At 37.8% G+C, this 19,572-nt stretch overlaps 1 protein-coding gene across 3 annotated transcripts in view; it reads right to left on the bottom strand.

The window, feature by feature from the left end:
* LOC140154909 (cohesin subunit SA-1-like) overlaps positions 1-19,572 on the bottom strand; it is a 50,553-nt gene that overhangs the window by 25,501 nt on the left and 5,480 nt on the right. For 2 of the 3 annotated variants that reach the window (XM_072177570.1, XM_072177572.1), the window contains exons 2-12: positions 12,354-12,392; positions 8,149-8,412; positions 7,531-7,644; positions 6,392-6,565; positions 5,833-6,037; positions 4,980-5,205; positions 4,108-4,231; positions 3,233-3,411; positions 2,167-2,380; positions 1,450-1,564; positions 568-671 (exon numbers count right to left, since the gene is read on the bottom strand). In XM_072177570.1, the coding sequence (XP_072033671.1) occupies positions 568-671; positions 1,450-1,564; positions 2,167-2,380; positions 3,233-3,411; positions 4,108-4,231; positions 4,980-5,205; positions 5,833-6,037; positions 6,392-6,565; positions 7,531-7,644; positions 8,149-8,412; positions 12,354-12,362 (1,728 nt within the window). In that variant the 5' untranslated portion in view covers positions 12,363-12,392. The remainder of the gene's footprint in view (positions 1-567; positions 672-1,449; positions 1,565-2,166; positions 2,381-3,232; positions 3,412-4,107; positions 4,232-4,979; positions 5,206-5,832; positions 6,038-6,391; positions 6,566-7,530; positions 7,645-8,148; positions 8,413-12,353; positions 12,393-19,572) is intronic. The other variant, XM_072177571.1, reaches the window with a different exon arrangement.

Below are 19,572 nucleotides of genomic sequence, written 5' to 3' on the forward strand. Positions count from 1 at the left end.
CCTGATGGTTTAATTTGATTTATGTGACTTGCATATCACTGTTCCATAATTGGCAAAATTATTTACATAAAAGATCTGTAGAAATACATTTTGCAAGGATAAGAACAGTAAATTGGTTGCCAAACCGCTTAAATTTAAGTTTCCCAACCAGGTTCTAGCTAGCCTAAGTTGAGTGCTGGTTAATTTTACTATCCAAATTAGATAGAGTGCTCGCTTGGGGCACAATCTTTTTAGCGAATCTGAGGGATTGGGGAATAGGCTAGGGGAAAAAAAAAAAAAAAATGGGTGTTTTTTTACAACTTTTATGATGAAAAAATCATTTGCCACCCACTGTTGCTAGAACCCTGTTCCTTATACAATTGTTTCATGCTGTAAGGAGTTATCTGAGTGAAATGAACGAATAAGCACATCCACATAATTACTTATAATAATAAATGACATGGATGGAACTAGTTAAGTAGAACTGATCGCACCTCTGTCATGCACCTGTATCATATAACACAGGCTATACAATTAGTTGAAATATGGTTGTCCTATTGCAACAATATGCCAATGATTGTCTTGTACCTTTTTAGCAGAGCCTCTTCCTACTGGAGGATGTCCATGTGCTGCCTGCCTTACTGCACTCACCATGATCTCTATCAGTGCTGTCTCTTGTCGGTAGTCAAGAGCTATGGAAAAACAGGAATGATTTCAGTTAATATCGAACACTGCTATATGCATAGTGCTTGTAACACAATAAGATAGACTCTTATACCATGAAGGAAGTCTTTTCAAATTGCTGGACCAAATAAGTTCTTTTTTTTAATCTATTCAATTTTATCCAAGGAAATAGTAGAAACACTTTGACAAGTTTTTATTTTTGCCTTAAGTTTTAAAAACTTGTCACCAGAGCTGCCAACCTTCTAAAACAGTTTATTTGAAATCAGTCTTTCCATACAAAAACCCAATATTTTTTACTCTTTCATGTACTAAAGTATCAACAGTATTCTACTTTTTCAGTATCATTTAATGATATTTTGGCAGTTCTGCTGGACGGTCCAGTGCTTAGCAGGCTATGTGCACTTGTGAAATACTTCCTTGACATACTCCCCGAGATATATTCAAAATGACATTGAGTTGCATCTTATAGAACAAAACAAGTAAAAAATAATATAAAATACTAGTCTTGAAGACAGATATTCATAGATCATATCATTTTTCACTCTATTGTGGCAGTGACGTCAACACGTTGAGGCAATTGTTTCGCGCTTCGCATCTATGCAGCGTCTTTAAGCCTGTGCATGTGAACGCTAGCGCTTTGGGAGGACACAATCGATTTGTAAATGGGAACGATCAAGTGCGCGGTGATGTCACTGCCACATCAAGTTGGAAAATGGTATAGTGATAGTGACATGATCAAATTAGGTTCATCAGACCAAAGACTGACAGGTAGAATTGAGTACATACCTTCCTCTCCTCTGCCAGGCTCCTCCAGTAATAATTCTGTCATACAGTCCCAATCTCTCACCATATCATTGATATCCCACAGGGCATCTACTAGATACGCAGCGTGCTCATGAAGCTGAAATACCATCAAGTTACAACATCATTTTACAGAATATATATAAACATAATTGTGAAAATGTAGCTTTAGAATTATATTATGATAGACAAGGAACAATAGGTGACCACAACAAAAGTGTAAACATATTCAAAGTACCTAAAACAATGTAAATAAATAAGAATTCTCATCAGGCAAGTTTTCAAATGAAACATTGACAAAAAGGAATAAAACAAGAGTAGTGAAAACAAAATAGTGACAGCAGTCCCAGATAGGTCATCCGAAGATATGGGTAGTGAACATCATACAAAGTAAACATTCATGTGTGACCATTTTTGTTTTCATTTTCAGCATATTCTGGAAATGGGTCAGTTGGTCTTTTTTGTTTTCTTTTCTGTAAAGTTATAATGACCCTAAGATTTTCATCAAAAGCTTAAAAAAAAAATTTTTGCATACATATTTTGACATATTTTCAGTCAAAATCAATACATACTGCACCAAAATGGTTGATTTTATATATGAAATCTGCAAAAAAAAAAAAAAAAAAAAAAAGATTGTGCTGAGGTGATCAATGTTTAATAAATAGTCATTTTCTATAAAATCTATTTATAACACTCTCTTACCTCACTTTCAATGAAAAACTGCACCAAGTCTTTAATAAGCGGTGCATTTGTACTGCGTCTTTTGGTCCTCTTCGCTTTACTGTCAGGGTCTTCTCTCTTGAATAACCTCTCATTAAGGAATTGACTAGCGGCTTGTGCTACATTACGACTGGATGAGTATACCAACTGGTAGACATTCTCACAATCTTCTGCTGTCAGAATGTCTTCATTATGTCTGCAACAACAGGTGAAAAATAGTTTCAATGTTACAAAATGTTATTGAAATATTGGCTAATTACTATTTCAAATACAATTCGTCGGCTGTATTCCACAGTGTGGCGTATAGCGGGGCACTGCGAAAAAACAACTTTTCGAAAATCAGGTTTGAAGAAATCAGACATTCATCATATTTTGTAAATGATTTTCTGTAGTAATCAAAATAATTGTATTTTTATATATTTTTCAAAATAATTAAATACATAATATTGCTGGTAAACGGAAAACAATAAGTACCGGTACAAAACTATACGTCACTATGGAAAACACGCAAAACCCTAAACTAACGTTAACCTTACGCCACCTCGATCGTCGTGTAATCCCTATGACGTTACTTTTCGTCGGCTTCATTCCATAGTGGCGTACAGGTCCAATACGTCACTATGACATGTAGCGAGGTGTACGTCACTATGACATGCAAAGTTTGTCCTTTTTGCTGATATTTCTTAATTATAAAATGTGTATAAAAAGTGGCGTATGGTCGATACGCCACTATGGAAAACAAAAAATTTCACTTCTTAACTATACACCACATTTAATTAATTAATTACTAATTAATTAGCTAATTTTGACTGATGAGACTTAGAAAAATGAAAGGGAACATCATTAAAAACATATGTGCCAATTTTCCAAAAAATGACCAAAAATCACTAGATACGCCACTATGGAATGCAGCCGACGAATTTACACTATAATCAGAATTTCAAATGGAATTGTCTACTGCATATCCCATGGATAGGATCCCATATTACAAGATAAGATATGCAGACTAATATTCATTCATTATGGAAGAGAGAATAAATTGACTTACTTGAGAACAAGAGTGACAACTTTGATGGCTTGTACAGCAACATCAGTCTCTTTATCCAAAGTCATTGCAACGATCCTATCCTTAAAACGATTTGTGAAGAGTTCCAGTTTGCTGACCAGATCTGAGTGACCAAACAAGGCTTGCAATGCTGACAAACACTTTAACCGCACATCTCCAGTCTGAAAATAACATTAATATCAATTAATTATTAGTTGGCATACTTGATGGATGATGGGCCAATTGCATCACAGGCTGTTTCTTTACTGTTATTAATAACCTTGCCCCTTCCACCCCAATCGCTACCACAGAGTCCTGCTGGCTTGTTAATACCTTTTCATGTGATCTAGAAATTGCCTTTGAAGAGCATAATTTATAGAAAACTGTGAATACTAAACATCAAGTTTTTAGCTGGAGGTTCCCGTACCTTTTATGACTGTACATAACCTTTGAGGGGGCAAAACTACACTCGGTTTCAGAGAAGAATGACAGTCCCTTGCTCAGATTGACGCAAGCGCCCTATTAATGAGCGACACACGTGGAACTTTGTTTGCGCTGACCAACGTTTTGACGTGTAATCGGCCAAGCAGAACCCCACTTCCGTATTTATGCTCTCAAAATGTAAACAAGTGCCATTCTTCTTTGACAGAAACTGTAGGATTTCAATGTTAATTCAAATTAAATGCAGAATCCAGAAAGCTCATTCCAAGCATATCATTTGAAGAGACCTGTTGCCCACAATAATACATTAGAACTTGTGGAAGACTTGACGATCGTGGAGTGAAAATGGGCTTATCTTCACAGGAAATAGTTGATTCCAGTACTGTTTACATCAATCTCCTTATTTTGATTCACATTGATTTCATTGCAAAGAATACCTTGTCATGAAGAGTCCAGCCAAGGTATTTCAGATAGCTGTCACTGAGAAACATCTCACTGTAATTCTTCATCCATATACCAATCTCTCCCATACAAATGGATCGGATTTCTGGCTGCGTATCACTGCAAGGTACAAAGTAGCACTCAGTTAGGCCAATAAAAAATAACCACTCAGTTCTACAGATGGACAGACAGACTTGCCAAGTATGTACCATCTATGACCCTTAAAATTAACTTTTTTCCCTTTTCTTTTTTGTAAAGGTATTTTGAACATTTCCCCTAAAAAATTTCAGTCAAAATCAAACCACTACAGCCAAATAAAAAAACAAAAACAAAAAACCAAACAAACACAGTAGTTTTTAATTGCATACAGCTAAAAAATCCCCAAAATTAAAAATCAGCATTGGTCTGGCCCGTAGAGCAGGTGTTTTCCCCGAAAAAAATTTTCTTGAAAAAAAACAAACACAATATTTTTGATCTTTCTTATTAAGAAGAATTGTTTGCAATTTGAAGACTACCTGAATGACATTGAAAGACAATGATATTACTCATTCCAATAGACAAATGTTGGTGGGCAATAAATGGTTTAACACATCTTTCCTCTCATACCATATTTGCCAGTCACACATGCATTTTCTATTCGAGTACAGTGTACATGGTCTGAAAATTTGTGAGTGAATTTAAGAAAATTTATATCAATAAAATCTTAGTTTTTACTTCAATTCTCACTTGTTTCAAACAGGTTTGCTTAATTTTATTTGTTTAAACAATACATAAAATATTCCTCTATAACATTGCAAACTAATAAAATGCTCATGCCCCCTTACAGAAGTAACATCCAAATGAAAGGCAAATGTTTAATTTTTCTTACCGATATCTATGAACAAATACACCCTTAAATATATTGTTCATCATCTGTTGTACCTCCTCTGTATTCTCCAGAATCTCCTGTCGTTTGGCAAGTAACATCTCAATACGCTCGCTGGCACGCTTTGAGGTCTGTTTAGCACGTTCTGCTTCATGCTGTCTCTGCATGTTGTCGAGATTGACGCTCAAGTTGAGGGCGACATTTACTAGTGCTGTCATAAGTTTCATAGCTAAAAGAACAACAGACGAATATAGTTATTCTCTTCCACAAAGATTTAGCAATAAGATTTTATCCTGTCACATGGTAAGGCCAAAAAAAAAATTGTTGTGTTGCCCTCAAGTGGGAAAATGGGAAATTTGGGACGGACGGTCGGATTTCTTTTATTTTTATTTTTTTAAACCTTCAGTTTTTAAAAATCCCCTCAAATATTAAATAATGCTTCTTCAATTAGGGACATTTGTCAATTTTGACTTCTGGATACCTGTTAGACATCAATTAAAGACTAGTCTTTCAATAAAATATTAATTTTAAGTGAAAAAGTTTTTGAACAAATCTGTAAAATCATCATTCAAAAAAAAAAAAAAAAAAAAAAAAAAGCCGACCCTGATTTTTCAGGATTTAGGTCGGATGGTTGAGGGCAACACAACAAATTTTTTTTTTTTGCCTAATTAGCGATGAGCCAATCCAACCTACATCTGAATCGAATTTTACTTGCTAATTGGCTGATTGGATCACAATCTGTACGATACCAAAAATAACATGTGTAACACTCCTTGAAATATTAATACGGGCGCCCTCTATAATTGGCACTTATCAACTATGACGGATGGCAAATAAGATGACATTAACCTCTTACCTGCTAATGTGCTGGTATGTCTGAATGCCCTGACCTGTGAGTCACATAACCCTGTTAGTAATGAGATGATGTTATCCATCATGTACTGATCATACAAGATGCTGTACTGACATTGTCTGACAAGAACGGCAATGAAATCACAGAAATTGGTGCGGAATTTTTTGTACAGGGGTCCTGTCATGATGAGAGGGTAGTCTCCACTTTCCTGTATGGGCATGAGAGAGAAGTTCCAAGAAAAGTGAATTTAAAATGCTTCATGGTGCAATGCAAGAAGTGGCACACGCACATACATGTGTAGCTATCATACAATTTGTTTTTCGTTTGTTTGCTGTCGGCAAGGTCCTGAACCCCCCCCCCCAATTCTCCGCCATGATTGACAGGGCCCAGAAACAGGACAGTATGATTGAATTAACAGCATTGAAAGATAACAAATACAATATTGCAAAGAATTATTATACATTGTAAAAATACATTGTAAATAATCTTACATGTACATTGTTTTATTGTAAAGATGGATGATTAGGACATCAAATTATCAGTAAACATACAATTTGCATACCTCATCAAATTCCTCCGTCATTCTCCTGATGATGTCACTGTGTTCCATAGTAGAGTGCATCTCAGGCGTGACGGTACCTTTGCAGCCTGAGCTCTGGATGAAGAAGTTGATGATATCTAACAAAGCTGAGTCTCTGTTGACCTTGTATCCCTCAATCCACTCATCTACCACAGTCTGGAAGGTAACAATTTGTCATAAAATTCTTAAACATTTAAGAAACCTGTGTAATTACAATAGGTCCTGCCATATGTGACGCGATCAAGCAAAATCAGTCGGAACTCGGCAATATTGATTTTGATAGCCAAACAAAGCGAATATTTCCTTTTGTTTCCTCTTGTTTTGGAAACACTTTAATTGCTAATATCTTTGGAACTGGTTGTCCAATTTCAATGGGTTTTTCTGCAAAAGCAGCTTTGTAAATGCTATTTAGTAGCCTATAAGAAACTGAAAATTTAATATTTCCGAGTTCCGACTGATTTTGCTTGATTGCATCACATATTGTTACAACACCATCACACCACAAGCATTCAATGTGATGCAAGTACAGTGATGTAAATGGGTACCAGATCCACTTCCTGAAAATCGTAATGGCCCATCATCCAATTCCGGTAAATGCTTATAAAAATGGTACCATATCCAAAATATTTATATCCCTGCTGAGACAAAAGAATTGGTCAAATTCAGTTAATTCCATCTTGTGCAAATCTAGATTTTACTTTTCCTGATCTTTTTATTTATATATCCAGACTCCAGAGTGACTTTTTTGTTTTTGTTTGGGGCCCATTGAACACCAAAACGGGTTGGAAACTGACTGCGAGCTACTTGTACGGCATGGCTCTTCTGTACATGGGAACGACATTTTAACATCCCCTTATGGCTCATAAACCCAACTCTAAATGCACCATGTGAAGAGCTGAAGTCTGAATTTAATCTGCAGATGTTCAAAATTTAAATTTTTCCAGGTCAATATCCCAGCATATTTTCCCCCACCGGGAATTGAACCCGGAAACTCGAGCCACACTCTTCCAAAAGAATGTATTAGCCAAAGTTGTGCATTAATCCTCTCACATGATTGACCAAGCTTGTACAACTCAGTGAGAACATCCATGCACAATGATTAGATAATCTTGAGACCATACCTGTAAAGCTCCTTTGCCTTGCCTAACAATTTCAAACATGGTAACTGGTTCGCCATCCTCGGACTCATTATCTCCTCCTCCTCGCTTACTTTTTTTCTTCCCTCTTTTGCTGCCCTGAAAAATATATAATTGTACAAAATATTAGCTCAGTAATCAGCAGTGATTACATGCGTTACCAACAGGTCGTCATTGATGTATCACACTCCTTACCAAATGCCTTACAGTATTTTGAAATATTTTTGATGATGATGAAAAGGGTAGTTTGATTGGTGGGCATAAAAATGCATTTAAATACTACTACTACTACTATAGTGTTCTTTAAACCTCAAAGTGCTTTTTTATGTTATCTGGAATTAAGTGTTAATATTCTGAACTATGTATTTCCACTGACACTTCCTGGACATTTATCAGCATAGATCTACCTCACCTCAGGCTTGGGGAGCAACTTTAGAAGCACTTGCCACCCCAAACCATAGATCCTTAACCTCAAACTATTTTGCTATGATTATAATCTCAATATCACAATCACCCTGAATGTCCTAATCTTACATTGTAACCTTTTTCCTAACCCTAACTATCATAATAATCTCCCAATCTTGCTTTGCTCTTATGACCTACAGTTTGTGTCTCCTTCTTCCTCTTCCCTTTTCCTCCCTCCTCAATGTCGCTACCATCTTCAGACTGTCCCTGGTGCATGGGATCACCTTCCATTGCTTGTGGTTGCTGCATCATCATAGCACCAGGTTCTTGTCCCATGAGAGCGCCCTCTTGCATCAGTAGTCCCCCTTCCTGGCCAGCCATGTACTGTGGCTGTGGTTCAGGCTCCATCGGGGGCATACGCTTGCCACCTCGTGTGGCTGGCATTATGACGGCTCCTGGTATCTGTGATGTGAATAAATTATCAAATATCAGTTATCTATCTACAGAAACACTGTTTATGAAGATGAACAATTAGCTTTCATGATGTAATTCAATCAGCTAATCAGCACACAGTTACCAGTGTATGTGCTAAAGTGGGTCCTTAGGCAATACACCCAAGCTGCTGAAGTACTCTTAGTTCTGCAATTATTCTGGATTCACTTCAGGCTCATAAATCATTTTTATTGTGATCAGCATTGGTTTATTGACTAAAACAAACATGCATTTACCATTACGACACTACTGGATTACATGCATTATGATGTTATACCATTACTCCAATAGGCAAAAGCATTAATCCAAGCAATTAGATGCATTAAATCCGGGGCACATCAAAAATTTTGGTGGGTATGCTCCCCAGAATTTTGAGGGGTGGGTCTTTGGGAGCTGATGGCGTACCGTAAAGGGGGTCTTTCGAGCTGCGAACCGGGCTGTGAACGAGTAAAATGGGGTCTTTTGGAGCTGCAAAAAGTCAAAATCAAGGGTCTTTCTTGGCTTTTTGGTTGAAAATTGCCTGAAAAAACAAGAAATATTAGGAATGAGCAATTTTTGGGTCTTTTACAGCTGAAAATATCAAAATCATGGGTCTTTCGGAGCTTTATTTTGGTCAAATATAGGGGGTCTTTCGGAGCTGCGAAACCCAAAAAGGGGGTCTTTCCGGGGGAGCATATACCCGTATGGTCATTTGTGTTGAGTGCCCCCCCCCCGATTAAATCTCCCTGAGTCCCTTTATTAATCTTTGCAGCAACCCACAAAATGCAAGCTTGTAGGCCTATTTACAAGCTGTACATTTCTGCAATACTGGTAGCTTAAATGTGTCCATGTATGATCATCATTGTATTTGTAAGCACAAGATTTAAAATTAATATGATAAACACAACATAATTAAAAACGAAAGTCTTCACATTACCCATCATAAATGCTCATGTATTGTTATGACATTGATTTACAAGGTCATGTGCTGCATCTTGCTAGGTCCAATTTGCTACCAATTGCTACAACAAACTCTAAATTGACAAAGATTGATACCAGTATTTTGCAAATTTGAAATGATCAGTCAGAATTGCTAGACATACAACTTGAACTCACTTGCCATGTGAAGCCCCTGTCAATTATCTGAAGTGCTCATACCAAGAGCGGTTTATTCAATTGTTAATTTGAAATGTATGGACCAAATGTCATAATAGACTGGTATCAATTTTTGTCAATTTGGTAGCAATATGGAACCAAATTGGAGCTATGACCATAGGCCTACATGTATGTACCGGTACATTTGTAATAAAATATTCTGCACCCAACCGTATCGATCAAATTGTTATAACATGAGCAGGTTTTGATTTATGATGTCAGGATTTTGATTTATGATGTCAGGATTTTGATTTTGTGTTGTGTTTATTTGTAATTTTGTATGAAAATTATTGTAGTTTTTGTGCACATTAATATTCAACCCAATTGCAGGTTTGCACCATCTCCAAATTAACCACACTAGCTTCAACCATGTTACAAATCAATACGTAACGTAACATACATCAAATAAAACAAACACAATGCACCATGCATAAATTCCAAGTTCTGCTTCGCATGCCAGAATGTATAATGTGTACCCAAGCTAGTTATGTATATGTCTGGTTTTATATTGTCATGCCACTTGCACTTTGATGACAATTTTGATGTCAGCGGCAAACCATTGGCAAAACACTGGCTTTCAGAGTCAATGTGCCGCTGAGTGACTGCCACTTGCAGGAAAATGCAAGCAGCATTACAGTATGAAACCATGACTTCTTGTACCAGGGTCGGATCCAGGAACTTTTGATAAAGGGGGCGCCTTTTGGTCGACGATGAAAAAAATGTGTTAAAGGGGGTTACCCCCTCGAAAACTCAACGGTTTTGGCCCATTGTTTGCTGTTCATGGCCGAATTAATATTTGTTCCTTTTTAAAAAAAATTTCTTACAATTTTTGTATTTTTAAGTTACCGGCGCCCTTTGCTAGTAAAAAAATTGAGGGGGCGCACGCCGGCTGCGCCCCCCCCTAAATCCGCCCCTGTGTACTACAGTGCATTACAAGTTACAACCAACATTCACCATTCCACTTGTCCTGTGTAGAAGATACAATATCATAAAGATCTTAATGCATCACAAGAGCCCAACTCAACATTGTATCTTGTCTCCATATAGATCGGATTTTTGAATGATAAAAAATCAAGTTTTTTGACTACCGGTACTGTTGCCTTTTTGATGTCCTCCATTGCACTTTCCAAAAAACCCCAGAGGCAAGCTTAAAATCATTCAAAAATCACTCAAAATACATCTCAATTTTGGGTTCAAATTCAACATTACATAAGCATGTAAGGAAGTACCGGTATCATATTTTTGCGGCAAAATGTACTTCTAATTTTGTCCTATTTTCTGATACACCATGGCAACACACCCTTCCAGATCTCCAGTGTCCCCAAATCAAATACAGTCCTGAGTCCGGATTTCAGTAAGTCAGGCCTTTACAATGCTTGGAAAATCCTTTATGAAATTGAACTCTTAACTGAATCTAGGGTTATACAGATTTGAGTTTGCCATCACCATCACATTTCTTTTGCACTATTTTGCATTTTCCTTAATTTCTTTAAATTCATTTCCCCCATTTGATAAGCTGTTTACGCTATTATTCACCTTGCTTTTTACATTACAAGTCAAATTCTGTGGTCCAGTTGATTTGGACTGAGAAAGCAACACATGAACCAAGCTTGTTGCACGCATGCAGCTTTAAAACAATGTCAGATTTATACTAGGGATGACCACAGTGCTGTACGGTGCAACCATTTTAGGCGCAGTGGCGACTAGATTTTTTCTGATGCGACTAAACCTTCAATCCATGGCGACAATGGCGACCAACTGTTGAAGCTTTTAATCGCCAGCAAATGCAAAACACGGATGATAATATAGGATAGGTCAAAAGTTTTGATTGTTTTTAAGCACTCAAGATGGTGTCAAAATCAAAAAAAACTTTTTATTTGATGGAGCTTTTGGGAAACAAGAAGGATGATGATGAAACAATTAAATCAGGGAATCCAACAGCAGTTGATACTTTTAATGAACCTACATGTAGTAGAACCTGGAAATGGAAGTAAGCCTAAAAAAACTTAAAATTGTTTTTTTACTTGGGAGCAAAATTTGGGTGCCTAAATTGATAAAGTTAGGAGCCATTGGCTCCTCAATCAGTTTTTGCACCGTACAGCACTGGATGACCATGAAAATTTGAAGCCATGGCATCTACTTTCATGCTCCTGCATAACGCAAATATGCAATACTTTGAAATAGTCTCCTCCGCAGCCAATTTGGTTACGCTTCCTCTACACAAACAGTCTGCCAATGACCATGTATACGCCATTTCTGGTTGGCTAAGAGGGTAATAATGCAAAGTCTAAAACAGAATGTAATTAGAAACGATACATCTGGGAATTTGATTGCCAGTGGGTTGAACTCATGGCTGAATAATCAGATGGCAAGCAGCACATGGTGGATGACATCATGGGAAAAGTGTTTGGCCAATCAAAAAGAACTCATTCGTTATCATTGGCAGGCTGTTTGTGTGGAGGGAGTGGAACCAAACTGGCTGCTGACTATACTTTGAAACAGCTCTGTATGTACAGTTAAATGAAAATATCTGGTTTTTGAATGACTGAAATATGATCATAAAAGGTTGCAAAGTTAAAAAAAGGTTGTCAACAAAAATAGAACAGAGATATGATCACGATTTAGACCTTAATGTACCATTTCCTAACCTGTTTGCAACTTAACACCATGAGTATCTCATCAACCAACAACCACATACATTGTAGCTTGCATAATATACACCATTTAAACATCCAGCCACATTTTTGACCACATAGATACATGACCTTTCAACTTACCCCACTCATTTTTTCTCAGGAATGCAAAATTACACTTTACTAGACAAATTATGTAAAAAAATAAATAAAAAAAGAAATGATTATCACGATATAGCCATTTTAATTTGTATCCCATTTTGTTTTAAATGCCATATGTGTACAGTGAACAGACCAAATTATCTTGAATCACCCTTCAAGGAATCAGATAGCAACATTTGTAGTTTTGTACAGTATTTTTTGTGGGACCTGAGAGCACATCAGATCAAATTGCATTCTCAATACGAGAAATTTTAGTGCCGGGTGAAATTTATATGAAATGGCAAAATAAATTGAAATTTTGATAAGAATTGCTAATTTTTATACTGATTGTTCATCGATTTTAAAACATTTGAGACTGGAGTGCCGGGTATTTGTGCTCAAAATTAACTTGAGTGCCGGGTGGAAATTAAGAATGCCAGGCGGGTCCGCCCGCCACCGCCAAGCGTAGCTACAACCCTGCCAAGGATCCCATTGACCAACTCAAACAAAATACCGCTGCTAGACTGGTCACCCGTACAAAACCTTCTGAACACATCTCTCCTGTTTTGTTTGACTTACACTGGCTCCCTGTTAACTTCCGGCTTAAATACAAACTTATGTTGCTCGCTTACCGTGTTTTCAATGGAATTGCTCCCCCATACATATATGAACTTCTTGACTTTTACAACCCTTCTCGCCCCGGTCTCCGTCTCCGCAAATAAAACCCTCCTTGTTCAACCTAAATCATCTCGGTCATGGGGTGATCGCGCCTTCTCTGTGGCAGCCCCTCGCATATGGAACAGTCTTCCCAATTTTATTCGCAGTTGCTCGTCAATCGAGTCATTTAAATCCTCACTCAAGAAACATTTTTTCGAACTTGCTTATGAGCTGGATTAATTTGTAGTTTACTATGTTATTTTTTACTTCATGTATCTTGAAATGTACTATTGTTGATTGCATTTGTTCCTTGTTTCCATTTTTCCTGCTGGTATATTTTGTTTTGCTCTGTATGCGCCACGAGCGTTTTTGCGGATCTGCGCGCTTTACAAGTGTACCGTAGATTGGGGTGAATAGGGACGCAGGGGTGAATAGGGACAAACATGAGAAAAGTTTTTGAAATCTCATTTTTTCACATTTGGTTAACACTTCTTTTTTTTTATTTCCACATATTAAATGATCAATCAAACAGTGTTCAGAAAATGGTTCAGCAGATGTTGAAGAATAAATTTAGGATACAGGGTGTCCAAAATAAAATTATCTAAAAAAAGTTCTAAAAAATGGGGTGGTCAAAACTTTCCTGCTCCCACGGCCACTATTTTAGAAAATGAGCTGGAAATTCACCAGGACCTAGCCTGTTAGGTCTTACAACTTTCTCTAAAAGATTATTTATTAATTCTGACAGGAATTTTTATTACAATTTTTTAAATATTTTTCAGGTAATGTCACCTAATACGGGGTGAATAGGGACACCCTTGCCACAACCACCCTTACCCCACCACACCCTACACTACCACCCTACCCTGCTCCACCCTTACCCCACTACCCTCATGAACCTACCCCACCACCTTAACCCTACCACCACCACCCTTAAATCACTATACCACACCCTGACCCCACTAGCCTCATTAAACCTACCATCCCCACCGCCCTAACCCACTACCACACCACCCTACCCAGGCTACCACCCTCATCCACCCCTAATACTATCATGCCACTGCCAGAACTCACTACCCCACACCCTACCCCAGCACTCCACCATCCTACCCCACCCATCTACCCCACCACACTATACCCGACCCCCCCACCCTATCCACTGCTCCACCACCACCACCCTATCCACTACCTCTACCACCATGATACCTTTTCTTATGCCCCACCACCCTGATCCCACTACCCCAACACCCTACCTTACCCACCTACTTCCCTATCACCCAGAACCCTACCCCAGCCATCCTTACCCCACCACACCCTACCCCTCCTCTTTTTGTACTTACGAGCCTGATCAACGTTTGTCAAGAAATCAGATTTTAATCAGTTACATGTATGATGGTATGAATTACCTTGACATGTTTCTATTGTTTTTTAAAACTCACTTGGTGTCCCTTTTCCCTCCATGTGGGGGTAAAAATGCAAGTACACTCCTTCAAAGTTGTACTTTCCTTATCAAAACCAGTGCTGTCCCTATTGACCCCAAGTCGGGGGTCAATAGGACACCAAAATTGTATTTAAAAAATATATACCCCCACATATATTCAATTTTTTATAATGGTGGATTAAAGGCATCATGGGTGGACATAATATGCCCTCAAAAGTTTGGCTCATGGGGCTACAGGAAAAAAACTACAATCTAGAGAGTGCCAAAACTGTCCCTATTCACCCCAATCTACGGTACATATTATTATTATTATTATCTGAAAAGTTGATCCTTAATAAAATTTACATAAAAAATGGCCAAAAAAAATTAACACTGCAGATTGCGCAATAAAAAAAGGCAGCATGCATATTAATCACTGTACACCTGGTCATAACTTTTAGGCCAAGTTTGGCAAGCATGCAATGCAACATACACCCAAACTTCATTAATATTTGCTCAACAGACATGATTCATGACCAATAATTTTTCGACGACGATGCTAGAATACCGTATATTGCTATCGTTTTTTTTGTACGACAACATTTGCATTTTTTGCAACAGATGTTATTTCTGAAATGTTGAAGTTATTTCGATGAGTCAACTGTATCTTTTGAGTAAAATTTGCCTCTTTTGAACAGCCTAAAATTTTTTTGAAGTGCAATTTTAGCAACATTTTTTATGCAATCACCTGTCGTGATTGGCTGTGTTCATAGTGTGTTTACTTCTGAACTTCAATTGCTTTACACTGTGTCATGCTTCAGTGAGTCCGACTAGATTTTGAATGAAAATCTCTAGCCTCGAATATGAAGATGATAGAAAAATATATCCTCAATCCAGGCCACTATAACAGACGATGGATAAGAGGATAGAACATGGAGCTATCTCAAAACGCGTCAGAATTAGTGAAGCATATGACACCATGCAGTCATGCACCATGTCCATGTAAATCAATAGAAATTCTGAAGTAAACAATGCCGATTAGTGGTGATTACGACGGGTATAGCGCCTGAAAAAGCTGAAAATGACACGTCGGCAAATTGTTAGCATCTTAACCTCTTAAAAATTACTAATTAGCAAACTTGACCTGGGACTGAATAAGTTTTAAAATCGGCGACAATTGAAGTACCGGTACCGTTTATATTTCCACACTCTATGATAGAACATGAGAAGTCCATCTTCTATCCACACAGTAACTATCGTGCTGCCGTGGATAGATAGATATGGATAGATTTCTCGCTCAAATGTCATGAATGTGAAGGCTTTGCCTCGGATGGTGAGCAAATTTCATTAATTTGTGGCTAGAGCAGTGAGAATGAGACAATTTCTCTTTTGACTGTTTGACTGTGAGGGAGGCTTGCTCAGCTCAACAAATTTTGAGAAAGTCCACACGATATATACATGTTATTTCATTTGGCCTTATCTTACTATAAATAGGGAAATGTTGTATCTATGTATCTATGTATGTATGTATCGCTATAAAGGCTCCGTCAGTTTCGATCCAAATGTCGCCAAATTCATACGGGAGATCGAGGAATATATACGGAAACGTGTTTAAACTTTATTTGGTTGAAAACGGTCAAGAATTGGCTGCAAAAACAGTGAAAATATGGGTAAAACGGGTTTTTTGTTATGAAAATCGGTTGTCAGCATACGCGGCACTGCAGCTGACCGGTAGCGCGTCGGCGCCTCGTGCGTAATGAGCACTACGCCAATGGGCGCGAACGGCGCAGAGCCACGCGACTGCGAGCCAGAGACCAGTGGACATGATAATACGGAAAGAAGGAAAAATAAAGGACAAAAAGGTACATGGACGGGTCACGGGATTATGATAAGTATTGATAACGGGTAAACACGTCTGCAGACACGCTATGAGAGGACGTAATAAATACGGGAAAAAGATGTTTGTTGCACAAACAACATGAAGCGGTACTATAAAGAAAAAGAAAATTAAAACTAGAGCAACTGTGCCCTTTGCAAGGGCACGAGGTAAGTTAGGCGGATGATTGTGATGATCTGATGAAGCAGCAATACTGTGCTGGATAAGATAAGGATCATTGCATTTAAATTTCAGCTCAATTGAAGCATTTTGAAAACTTGACCTTTGACCCCTTTATTGCCCCCTAATGACCTTAAATGAATCTTAAACTATTTTAAACATGTTTAGAATGTCATAAGGATCATTGCATTTAAATTTCAGCTCAATTGGAGCATTTTGAAAATCTTGACCTTTGACCCCTTTGTCCCCTTAATGACCTTTTATGAATTAAAAATATGTTTAAATTGTTTAGAATGTCATAAGGATCATAGCATTTAAATTCCAGCTCAATTGGAGCATTTTCAAAAACTTGACCTTTGACCCCTTTATGACCCTTAATGACATTAAATGAATATTAAAATATTTTAAGCATGTTTAGAATGTCATAAGGATCATTGCATATAAATTTCAGCTCAATTGGAGTATTTTCGGTTAACATGACCTTTTTTGACCCCTGTGACCCCTTGGATGACCTCCGACATTAAACAACCCATAACTTTTGTAGCCATTTAAATTTCAGCTCAATTGAAGCATTTTGAAAACTTGACCTTTGACCCCTTTATTGCCCCCTAATAACATTAAATGAATCTTTAAATGTTTTTAAAATGCTCAGAACATCATAAGGATCATTGCATATAAATGTCAGCTCAATTGGAGCATTTTGAAAAACTTGACCTTTGACCCCTTTATGACCCCTTAATGACCTTAAGTGGATTTTATAATATGTTTTAAATGTTTAGAATGTCATAAGGATCATTGCATTTAAATTTCAGCTCAATTGGAGCACTTTGAAAAACTTGACCTTTGACCCCTTTATGGCCCCTTAATGACCTTAAATGGATATCAAAATATTTTAAACATGTTTAGAAAGTCATAAGCATTATTGTATTTAAATTTCAGCCCAATTGGAGCATTTTTCAGTTAAATGACCTTTTTTGACCTCTGTGACCCCTGGATGACCTTTGACGTTGAAAACCCCATAACTTTTGTAGCCATCTACCCAATACTGCTTGTGACTGAGTTTGGTCGAAATCCGATCAAGGATGTGGCAGAAGAAGCAAATTGTGAGAAGAAAGAAGAAAGAAATGCAAAGAAAGAAATAAGTTAGGCTGCCCGCCTAACTTAAAGAAGAAAGAAATGGCAAGAAAGAAATAAGTTAGGCTGCCCGCCTAACTTAATGAGGACAAAAAAGTACGAGTAATAGGCCAACGGGTTAAAGTAACTAAATGAAACGGGAACAAAACAAACAAGAAAAGAAACTAATCAGGAAATGTAAGAAAAAAGAAGCTAAAATAATGAGAACATAATTAAATAAAAAACATGGAAACGGGAAATCACAAGCAGCAAATAAACAAAGAAGCTAAAGGAAATGTAAGAAAGAACATATTTAGAAAATAATGGGAGCGAGGTTAAATAAATAAATAACATGGAAACGGAAATTCACAAGCTAAAGCAAAAGAAACTAAAAAAGAAAGTGTAAGAAGAGACAGGTTTAGAAAAATAAAATGTACCTTTTCAATGATTCTACCTGTTCAGTAATTATTCCTGTTATGGTGAACGCTCCCATCTAGCGGGGACCCGCGCGAAGCGCGGGTATCCCGCTAGTTATTATAAAAATCTATCATTCATGATTATAGATTCATTGTCTAGCTTTATGGTATGATACAACTCGTAGAACTCATTCATCACTGATTGTGATGAATCTTAGGGATTCATTGACCGTGCATACTCACACCAAATCAGGACCTAATCACTCACTCAGCCAATAAACCAACGTGCCGTGAGGCTATCATAGTAGAAATAGAATAAATGATTCAGTTACACGAATCGATATTCGTCCGTCTATTTCTTCAATCACCATCTTCAAGCCTCAAAGAAACTCATCCCAGCAAGGCCAAGCAATATCAGTGAATCAGTCATCTCCGATCCAGGCCGGCAATTTCCCTACCAATACTTTATTATGTACCCATCACATAATTTGAATTACAATATCCCCCAATCCAACAAAGACTGCTACAGAAAAGATATCCAATGATATCCCTGCACTATCCCTCAATGGAACTCTCTCCCTCCTGTCCAGAAACAAAAACAGCAGCTTCAGCAGTTCAGTGCTTCAAGACTATGCTGCAAGACGCCACCAATATTAACACCAAGTAATGCATGATGCGGAACTGCACGTCAACTAGCCCCAAACATCATGGCCCTAGGCTAGACTCCTTCCTCACCATAGGGCCATGAATGCTGTACGTACGTAGAAACGGGCACCGTGAACTCACGTCGCCCCACTGACGGCATCTATTTATAGGAAGAATTCAAAACACGGTTGTAACATTGACGCACATTGCAACCTTATGACTTTGTACCCACATCCTAACCCTGATATGGATCACAGAGTACCTACACTTGGTTTGTATTGAAGGAATCAATAATGTTAAAGGAAAACCATAGCACAGACCATACAGGGTCAACTTTTCAAAATACAACCTTTTAGTTTTATCTGTTGTGAATTGTGCATCAAAAGTCATGTTACAACCGTTATTGTGTTGCAACCGTTATATTTATGTGGACAAAATTATCAAAATGTAGGTAGGGCATTGAATTTTTGCTCGCTATCTCCTTACTTATAAAGATTAACAATGGCCTAAATTAGGGCAATAAAACCTAGGGGGGTCTCATTACTGTGGAAACACCCATGATCATGATGATGTGCGACATCCGTGATTCGGAAGTCACGTAAAGCCGTTGGTCCCGTGTACAAGAAGAGTCAAAACTCAAACCCTACCATGTGCAGTATTTCGTGCACGTTAAGTGTGACAGAGGTCAGAGCTATTCGAAAAGAGAAGGGGGACCGTCACCATCCCTGGTTCTGATATCTGCAATCAATCCTAGGTTCCAGGATCGTGCATAGGTATACTGTGCACGTAAAGCCTGTGCGTTGATACTTCCTTCCACGTATATGGAAGGAAGGAAAGAAGGAAGATACAATGAAAGTATATAGTCAAATGCAGCAAACCTTCGAGGCTTTGACTAGCGCGACTACCGGAAAAATGTTG

This window comes from Amphiura filiformis, chromosome 6, assembly GCF_039555335.1.
Source record: "Amphiura filiformis chromosome 6, Afil_fr2py, whole genome shotgun sequence".
Lineage (NCBI taxonomy): Eukaryota > Metazoa > Echinodermata > Ophiuroidea > Amphilepidida > Amphiuridae > Amphiura > Amphiura filiformis.